The 10,488-nt window shown below is 41.5% G+C and overlaps 1 protein-coding gene across 1 annotated transcript; it reads right to left on the reverse strand.

Annotated features, from left to right (window-relative positions):
* Positions 1-4,204: 4,204 nt before the first annotated feature.
* On the reverse strand, positions 4,205-10,126 carry LOC111610010. Its single transcript, XM_023341900.1, has 2 exons — positions 4,366-10,126; positions 4,205-4,290 (listed from the first exon to the last, which is right to left on the reverse strand). The coding sequence occupies exon 1, from the start codon at positions 9,962-9,964 to the stop codon at positions 4,727-4,729; it is 5,238 nt and encodes a 1,745-aa protein (XP_023197668.1). The 5' UTR covers positions 9,965-10,126; the 3' UTR covers positions 4,205-4,290; positions 4,366-4,726.
* Positions 10,127-10,488: the final 362 nt, after the last annotated feature.

A 10,488-nucleotide genomic window follows, 5' to 3' on the forward strand; every position in this document is an offset into this window, starting at 1 on the left:
AGGAGTCTTAACACCTGACCAAAACAAAATGATTCACTTCCCTAAGAGGTTGAGGGAGAGAATTTCCCATCCATCTATTGAGCTACATCACAGCATTGAACAGCAACTGCAATGTAGCTGAAAGGAAGTCTCTGCAAAGGGTGATAAGGACAGCAGAGAGAGTCATCAGCGTTTCACTCCTGTCTCTGGAGACCATTTTTAAGGGAAGACACGAGAATAAAGTCTTCAGTATTGTAAGAGATCACTCTCATGTTGATCAAAAGCTGTTTAACCTCCTGAATGTACTGTACACGTAAAAAACAAACAAAAACATCTATATTCTTTCTCTCAAGCAATAGCTATGAACAGTTGTAAAGATTTCATTATCTGATGCCGCTTTGACACCTGAGTTCCTCCTTTACGGGGCAATAAAGGTTCAATTTTACCTCTTCAAACACGTCAGAGCAAGTTGCTGGCCAGTTTGTATTTCTGGAAAACAAAAGGAGACGTGTAAGTGTGTGGAAAAAAAAACCCAGAAAGACAAAATCACTCTATTTCTGTAACCGTACGGAGAAAAGCACATTTGTGTACTCTGTTTAGCCACATTCAGGTTAAAATGTTTAATCTGCTGGTATATTTTAACCAATGACCGAACCAAATTTGCAGTACCGTAATTCTGCGTCACTTTGCGCTATCTGAAAAGTTCCAATGGCTTCTGAAAGGGGAGACGTTGCGCTTTCCAGCCATTATCGGGTTATTAATGGCAACCCCAGCCGTAGCAGGAAGTGAAATTAATCTGGGGCGCACTCTTGTAAAAGATGCCGAATTGCGAAAACAACTTTCTAGATATTGAAAGATCCAGCTGTTATGAATAAATGGGCAAATATATTTACTCACAGGACATTTAAAGAACTGCTTGCAATTGAAATAAGCAAAAATATCCAGAAGGAGATTTGAAACTTAGGTTATAGAGGGTTAATTTGGAAAACCCAATTTTATAATTGATCCAATGTCGCTCCGAGTAGTTGACAGGTTTTTCCACCACAGTAACTAAGATGTTTCATCCATAATTTTGTTCTTTTTTGGTAAGTTTCTCCACTTACATCATGTGTTTCAACCCTTCTGCGGAAGAGGAAAAATTCATCAGCATTTTCCTCAGCTTTTCAAGAGCGTAAAAGAATGCAGATTAGAGGCTTTTTTTATACAGAGCACGGCATAGCAACCAGAGTGCCAATTAGCTTTTAAACTAGAGCAGCGCTCTGTGAACATAATCGGCAAGTGAATCCAGAAGCCATCATTCGAATCCTGATTACGGATCACTTTGAGCTGAGCCAACTGCAGCACAGAAACTCAAAGTCTTTTATCAGCCATGTTAAAGTTACAACGTAAAATGTATAAAACTTGGTGGGTTTATATTTTCCTCCACCTTTTTCACTGTCTTCTTTACAGATAGGCACTTTTCTTTAACAGCAGGTCAAATACTAACTCCCACCTTCCAGGAAGTAGCATGTGTATGCGATTTGAATTGAATTCATGAACTGAAATGATTTGAATTGTATTCATAAATTGAATCCATGAGGACTGAAGTACAAATTTATTTGTCCATGGGGATTATAGGAAGTTGTTTGACGGACACCGAGTTCCTTTAAATCTAGACTAAAAATCCACCTGTTCAGAGTTGATTTTGGACCATAATGAATGAAGCACTAATCAACATTTTGAAGCATAATGACAGAAATTGACAAAATGTAATGTCTCAATTTTTGGCACATGTGCTCTATGACTTTGTGTTTTTGCATTTTTATGATGTAAAACACTTTGAGCTGCCTTGTTGCTAAAATGTGCTGTACAAATAAACTTGCCTGATCGATTGATGTTCTGTTTGACTCTGAAATAGCTTAGCGTTGCTAGCTGGTGTGGGCGTAATGAATTTGCAGACCCATCATGACGGCATAGTCTTTCTAAGCCCTCCGGATGAGCTATTATTGACGTTATTCCAAGGCCTTGATTTCATCTGATGTGATAAAAAAAAAACGTAATTTTTTTTTTAACTAATGATGAAATCATGCTCTCACCCTATATTAGCTTTAGCTAGAACCACAGCAAATTTACAACCCAATAATAATTCAACGTTGTTGGGCATTTCAACAAATAAACAATAGTAACTATAATAATTTACTACAAATTATGTGGTTCTGTCAGTCACAGAATCACTAATATGTCATGCATCTGTTTCCAGTTCCTTTACCTAAAAATATTGAACTAATGCACTCATGATGACGTGCCAGCTTTCCGAAGAAAACATTTCTATGGCAACATTAGCTGCTCTTTTACAGTAAAAGGGTATCAGACAATTGTTTTATGTTGTGCAAGGTCATGAGAAAAGCTGTTTTGTGCTATTCATGCTCTGCTGAAAAGACTGTGGAGTGCTACTACTGCAAAGCAGAGGCTATTTTCAAAACACAATAACTCCATATACATTTTTCAGAGTAATCCTCTGCCTCCACAGAGGTGAAGTGCATCATAAAGCCCCCAGTGCAGAGTAAAAAAAAAAAGCTGTTTCGTCAGGTATTCATATTCCCCTTGGGATGCTTCACTAAACTGAATATGGGGGTACATGTCTGTGGAGGGACTCTTCATTTAGTAGTGGGCACTAAATCAACTGCTGCTAGAGGCTAAGGATGCTGAAACCAGAGAGAAAGTGGCTGAGCTCCTCTTTCTATGGGCCATAACCTGTCACTCTTACCACAATCCCTTCACATTTCTCCTGCTTTAATTTTCCGATTCTCTCTTTCACATTTTATCTCTCTCCTCTGTTTCATCACATCTTTCTCCTCCAACCCAATTTTGTCATCAGCAGTTGCTGTTCCTCATCATCCATATCTCCCTCAAGTTCCACCCAGTCCTCTCATCTCGCCTCCTGCTACACACACCCCCAGAGACGTGGAAAAGGAGGTCAGCTCTGTCACACAACACAGGTTTTACATTTTGTGGCTACAGCAACAGAGCTGCCACAGTGTGGGAATTGATGGAGCATTTTTTGCTGCCCAAAGCCAGGGCAGACTTAATAATTTTTTAACAGCGTTACTACAAGAGAAGCAACAGATACCCTGGTAAATAATGAGACAAAAATCCATCCATCATACTGCAAAGTTGAAGTGGAGTTTGAGGAGGGGAGTAGATAAATTATGATGAACTAGTTATGGTTGTGAAAAACATGTTAACGTTATTTGTAGTCAGAACTCCATCCAACAATGGAAGGGCAATGTTGGTTTTCGTTCTGATGTTTTTTTCAGTCCTCTCAATTAACCCTTTGCAACTGCATAATTTAATCATTCGAGGCGCCATGGTGGACGTCTGAAGGGATTATTGAACTGAAGTTGTTTTCCCAAGTTGTTTTTGTCCGTTTATTCATGGCTGCTTCTTCGTCTTGTTAGAGTCAAGCTAATTTGTCTTTGAACGTAACACACCTGCTTGGGCCTCACAGACGGCGGTATTTACACGCGCTTGAAATAGCTAGATTAGAAACCGACCCATACCTCCTCCCTGCTGAGGTGTTGATCAAATTACCGACTTTGCCAAAATTCGCACTACATGATTTCTGTCACTATGTCATAAACAGCGTTTCCCGTTACACCGGAGAAGCCTTAAAAACGTACAAAAGACGGTTTTTTCCCATACATGCTAGGCTACATGACGGTGAGGCACTGTTTCCATGGTTACTAATGGTTAGACGCATAGCTTCTCCATCAAGCAATAATTGATACATTTCTAATTATACTTACTTATAAAGTATATGAACGTTAATCTTCTTACCTTGTAAAAAGCTGCAAATCCGCGGTTACACCGAGGGCTGCCGCGCATCTGCGTCTGAAGAAGCCGAGTCAGTGAAGTAGCTAACTATGCCAGTGCGACTTGAAGAAATGCGGTCATTTCTTCAAGTTGCCATCCCTCCCCGCAAAAGCTGTAGGTTTCGGTAAAACAATATTTTCACATTTAAGCTTTGATAGCTGGTGTTCCCACATATTTTATAGCCTAAAAGCTCTGACGAAAGCCGGTTAGCGAGTTGCTAACATGTAAACAAATGGCGGTTCCGGTTTGCGGCGGAAGTCGCGCCCATAAATCACGCAAAGCCTTATGGGGGCTTGGAATAAGGAGGCGTAGGCGTCACGGCGGAGTTTAGAATAGAGTGACGTCACGTGCAAAGGGTCGATACAGAGTGTAGCGGCCTCTTGGAGTGAACAGCCAGACGCAGGGAGTTCCAAACGGGTGCAGTTTATTATTAGCCTTCCTTGTCTGACACCGTGAAAACTGCAGTATAAACAAAAGATACATGGTGTATAAATAAACATAAATGTTCACAAACACAATTGCGCACATTCCTACCTCGTTCTGCTTCCCAAGAGCGCTATTTTACAGATTTTCTTTGGTCTTTTCCTCAGGCTCTAACGCTCACTCGGCGTAGTTAGCAAACAGGAAGTGCCCAACACAAAAACACGCGAAGAAGAACTCTACCGCTCCACAAAACAAATTCACAAATCAACCACTAAGTGTCACTGTGGTACCAACGAACAAAAAGAAGAACCCCACCATTTAGTAGCTATTTACACTCCCACCAAATCCTGTCTCAATAAATGAACATAAGAAGACATGAGGAAAGTAATTGAACAGGATTTCTTGACTCTACTAAATGAGCATTTCTGCAGAAAAGAATAACATGGTGAATAAACTGTACAAAGGTTGTTTATCACTTCTCATCATTTTCCAAAAGAAGAACCAATTTCTGGATTGGTCTCTCAATAATTGAGAGTTTGGAAGAGGAATTGGACTTTCGCTCTCCGACTTGAACTTTGACTCGACGGACCAATCCATCATCGCCTTGAACAGTTTCAACCACTCGTCCTAGTTGCCACTGATTTCTTGGAAGGTTGTCGTCTTTGATAATGACAATGTCCCCTTTCTTGAGGTTACGCTGAGCCGAGTGCCATTTCTGTCTCATGGAAATGTTCAACAAATATTCCCTTTTCCAGCGACTCCAAAATTGTTCAATGAGATACTGCACTCTCCTCCACCTCTTTGTGGCATATAGGTCCTCTTTGACAAACACTCCAGGGGGAGGAAGAGAAACCTTAGATTTCATCATAATGAGATGGTTCGGTGTTATGGGCTCTAATGCTCGCGGATCATTGATTCCATCCACTGTTAATGGGCGGCTGTTTACAATAGCCATTGCCTCATATAACAATGTCCTGAGGGAGGCGTCATCAAGTCGGCCTGAGCACTGTGCAAAAGTAGCATTCAACACATTTCTGATGGTTCTGATCTGTCTTTCCCAGATACCACCTGCATGACTGGCAGAGGGGGAATTGAAAACAAATTCACACTGTTTGTCCGTCAAGAAAACTTCAAGTAACTTAGTGTCACATTGTTTCAGTGCTTGTGTGAACTCGTTCCTGGCACCAACAAAATTAGAGCCTTGATCACAGTGCAGTTGTCTTACAGCTCCTCTAATGCTGATAAAGCATCTCAGTGCATTTATGAAAGAGTCAGTCGACAGGTCTTCGAGCATTTCGATATGGACAGCTCTAGAGTAGAGACATGTGAAAATTAGACCATATCTTTTGTATTCTTTGCGGGCTTTCTTCACAATGAAAGGGCCAAAACAGTCCATGCCGCTATATGTGAAAGGTGCAGAGGATTCGACGCGTTCTTTAGGAAGGTCAGCCATTCTCTGCTTTTCTGTTGGCCGCCTAAGTTTTCTGCAAAACACACAATCGCGTATCATCTTGGCCACCAACTTACTCCCACCAATGACCCAGAAGCCATTGGTTCTAAGTTCCATTTGTGTCTGGCCTCGACCCTGATGACATGTCTTAGCATGGTAGTGGGACACAATCAGCTTAGTAATATGACTGTTGTTGGGTAGTATCACTGGGTGTTTGACTTTAAGACAGAGAGATGACTGCTTTAATCTTCCACCGACATGAAGAAGCCCTTCAGACCAGATGGGATCACAACTGAAAAGAGCGCTGGTGTTTGGAATGTTCTTTTCACCTTTAAGCAATTTTACTTCATTTGGGAAGGTTTGTTGTTGCACAATCTTAATCACTGTTTCAGCAGCCTTTTCACGTTCGTCAACAGTCACATGTTCGCCATGTTGTTGCTTTGAACCTAGTCTCTTGATTCTTGCAACTACCTTGAGGAGTGTTGTCCAAGAGGAGAATCGATTCAGGCGATTGAGGATGTCATTACTACATTTGACATCAGTTGCGAGCACCTGAATTGTCTTGACTTCAGGATCACCGACTAGTAATTCCGTTGGAGTGCTGGTCGTCAGTTGTAACTCATGCTCCCAAAGAAACCTTGGTCCTTGCAGCCAGTTTGTCGAATGAATATCTGAAGCACAAAGACCTCTGGATGCATGATCAGCCGGGTTTTCTGACGTTTCAACATAATGCCACTGATTAGGATCACTGTTATCTCTAATCAGTTGAACACGGTTGGCAACAAATATGTGGAACCTGCGAGCCTCATTATTGATGTACCCTAGTACAACTCGTGAGTCAGTCCAGAAAAATTCTTGATCAATCTTTAGGTCAAGTTCACATCTAAGCATGACACTGACCTTTGTAGAAATCACTGCTGCTGCAAGTTCTAATCTTGGGATACTTGTGATCTTTGAGGGAGCAACCCTTGCCTTTGCTATCACAAGACTGCAGTGAACTTCATCCTTGTCATTTATGTATCTCAGGTAAGAACATGCACCATATCCTACACAGCTAGCATCAGAAAAATGGTGCAGCTCTACTCTGACAATGTTGTGGAAGTCAGGGGGGTGATAACATCTGGGAATTGAGATCTCTTTCAATTTCAGTAGATCATTTGTCCATTTCTCCCACCGTGGCTTTATGTCTTCTGGGAGAGGATCGTCCCATCCTATGCCTCGGTGACAAAGCTCTTGAAGAATCAGTTTTCCACTAAGGCTGAATGGAGCAATGAATCCGAGAGGGTCATAAAGTGAAGCAATGATGGACAAGCAGCTGCGGCGGGTTGAAGCTTGATCTTTTAAGCCGATGTTAAAAACAAAGGTGTCATTTTTTATCAACCACTGAATCCCGAGTGCACGCTCAGATGAGGATGGATCCAAACCATGGGGCTCGATGGCTGCTGCTACTTCTGAAGAATCCAAGCATGTGAGAGCAGCTTCCTTGTTTGAGTTGAATTTATGAAGCCTTAAGCCTCCTTTCTTACACAACTCTTGTGATTCAATGATCAGTTTCTTGGCTTCCTCAACTGATGGCACACTGACTAAGCCATCATCCACATAAAAGTTTTTCTCAATAAATGTGGCTGCCTGAGGATAGTTAGCCTTGTGTTGCTGTGCCAGATGCTTTAACCCAAAGTTGGCACATCCTGGAGATGAAGCAGCTCCAAAGAGATGAACTGTCATTCTGAACTCCTGTGGTTCTTTCTCCAAATCTCCACCTTTCCACCAGAGGAATTTGAGATAATTTCTGGATTCAGGAGTGACAGAAAATTGGTGAAACATTCTTTCTATGTCACAAATTATAGCTATGGTCTCCTTCCTGAAGCGACATAGTACCCCTACCAAAGGATTGATTAAATCAGGCCCAGTAAGCAATGTGTCGTTAAGAGAAACACCATGGAATTTGGCTGAACAATCAAAAACAACTCTCAGCTTATCTGGTTTTCTGGGATGGTAGATGCCATGATGTGGAAGGTACCACTCTGTTTCTCCTTCAGATGTTGTAGGGGCAGGCTCTGCATCACCCTTATTTATGGTTTCTTCCATGAATGTTTTGTATTGCTCATAGTATTGTTTGCTGGTCTTTAATTTTTTCTTAAGACCCTGCAGGCGAACTTGGGCTAGTCTTTTGTTGTTTGGTAGGTTAGGCAGGTCGTTGCCTTTGAACGGAAGAGGCATTTCATAATGCCCATCATCCCTCTGTGTGATGTTGTTACTGAGAAACTGTATAAAATTAACATCATCTCGGGACACATATTTTTCTTCGTAACTTCTCTCCGTAAAATCCGACTCTAAGACCTTTAAAATGTCAGTTGAAGACGGGCTTGGTAGCTCCTTTACTGTGAGTCGATGCACAAAACTTTGACCTCCTTGTCTGTCTAGGTGGGGGTTTGATGAGCCTATTATACTCCATCCTAGTTCTGATCTCTGTGCAAATGGTTGGTTTTTATCACCTGTTATAACTTCAAGTGGAGCTAGAGCAGCTGGACAGTCGTATCCAATGAGAAGCCCTACATCACAGTCCTGAACGGGAGGTAACTTATCTGCCAAGTTTCTGAGATGGGGCCACATTAATGCAGTTTCTTTCGTCGGAATATAAGACTTGTCCACTGGGATAAAATCTCTGCTATAAGCTTGATGTAGTTGGATGCGACTCTCAGAGTTAAGTCCTCGAACTTGTAGACCATGAACACTCTTGCTGGAAATGATTGTGTCGACAGCAGTCATAGTACTCAGTTTCAGCTTTGTTGGATGGAAATCCACATTCAGTCTGTCAATTACATCTTCTAACACAAACGTCGAGTCACTTTGTGTGTCCAGCATTGCATATGTTAGTATTTCTCTGTGTGGCTCTTGTAGTGAAGACACAAGTACTGGTACAATACTGGTAGTGGCAGAAACATGCTGAGTCAATGTATGGGACACAACTCTGTGTGTTTCTTGGTTTGCATGTTCTTCTGTGGAAGTGGAGCTATTTGTTGTTGTCTCCACAGATCTTTCCTTCCTCTCTTCATGTAAGCAGGTTGGATGACGACGTCTGCATATATTGCATGTGTGTCGTCTCTTACATTCCTTGGTCACGTGACCTTTTCTCAGGCATCCAAAGCAGAGCCGATTTTCGTGTATGAATGTCCTTTTGTCTTCAACACTCTTTGAGGCGAAAGCGGGACATCTGGTGATGCCATGGGCTTCACTTTTACAAACATAGCAAGATGATTTTGCTTTACAGTCATTTGTATCTTGTATCCCATGACTGAAACTCTTTTGTTGTGCATTTGTGTTGAAAGTCTTGGCTCTCTTTTGGGTTCTGTCGTCTGCAAACTTGAAATTTCCTATCAGGGGTGAGGCAATGGGATTACAGGCTATTTTTGCCTCTTTGCTTAAAAACTCTGTGAAGCATTTAAAATCTGGATAATCACCTGATTCATCAAGTTCATCCACAACTATTCGACTCCACTTGCGAACAATCCATTCAGGTAATTTTTTGAGCAACTTATGGTTCTCTTCACAGTCACTGAGGATAGCTAATCCCTTGACATGTGGAATTGCTTCCTTGCAACCATGGAGGAAGTCAGAAAATTCACGTAGTGCAAGTGAGTCATTTGCATTAATCTTTGGCCATCTTGCAAGCTTATCACGAAAAGCCTTCTGTATAATAAACGCGTTCCCATATCTGTCCTGTAAGACTTTCCAAGCTCCAATGTATGCACTTTCTGAGTCTCGGTAAAAGAAACCTTCAACAGCTTTGCGTGCTTCTCCAGCAAGATAATTTCTGAGATAAAACATCTTCTCACTAGCTGGGAGGGGCTTTCTGTCAATGAGAGTCATAAATGACATTTTCCAATCAGTAAACCTTAAAGGATCCCCACTGAATACAGTAGGTTCAGGGACTGGTAAGCGACTTATACTTAATGAGCTGGCGATTGCTTCAGCTAGATTGGATGACTCAGGATTTATTGTCACCTCCGGAGCCGATTGGTAAGGCTGGAACGATGTAGCTTCTGGACTCAAGCAGGGTTTATCTCTAAAGAAGATAGGGTTTGTTCTGTAATTAGTATCTTCAACATTGTTTTCACTGCGTTCAAATTCATCATATGCTCTCACACGAGCTGCTGCTACAGCTATTTCCTTTTCTTCTTTTAACCGCTGCAGTTTTGCTCTTTCCTGATCCAGCTGCTGTTGCATTTCCACTTCTTTTTGCTTAATTTCTGACAGCATTTTTGACTCTTTAAGTTTCCATTCGTTTTCTAATTTTTGGAGCTGTGCTTGCTGTGCTTGAATTTCTTTGGTGGCCTTTGATTGCTCCACTTTAGCAGCAAGCTCTGCTTGCGCATCTGCTTTGCTGTTACTGGTACTAGATGAGCTGGAATGGCTGCTTGAATTCTCTGATGATTTTGATGAGCTTACGGTTTCAGTTTGAGTGTGCCCAAAGATAGAGCCATATTCATCTTTGTTTATTGTTTCTCTCACTCTTTCTTTCTCAAGATGACTATTATAATCTTTATCAATAGTCTCTGTACGATTGTTTATAAGGTCACAAATTTCCTTTGTGAGCGTAACACAAGCCTCCATCCTTTTGACAATCTCTGGTGTGGTGTTACTGTTACGTAGGATGGGCTCGTACTGCAGTCTTACAGCATCGTACTTTGCCTGAATGTTTTCTTGTAAATCATTGAGGTCTTCTAATGTACAGAGGGCCTTTAGTTTTTTCCTAGTTTCTCTTGCTACCCACTTCCAAGAAT

Source organism: Xiphophorus maculatus, chromosome 11, assembly GCF_002775205.1.
Source record: "Xiphophorus maculatus strain JP 163 A chromosome 11, X_maculatus-5.0-male, whole genome shotgun sequence".
NCBI lineage: Eukaryota > Metazoa > Chordata > Actinopteri > Cyprinodontiformes > Poeciliidae > Xiphophorus > Xiphophorus maculatus.

What these genes read in the sequence shown, in the direction of transcription:
- LOC111610010 (XM_023341900.1), bottom strand. Translation starts at nt 9,964, where the DNA reads ATGCTGTCAGAAATTAAGCAAAAAGAAGTGGAAATGCAACAGCAGCTG.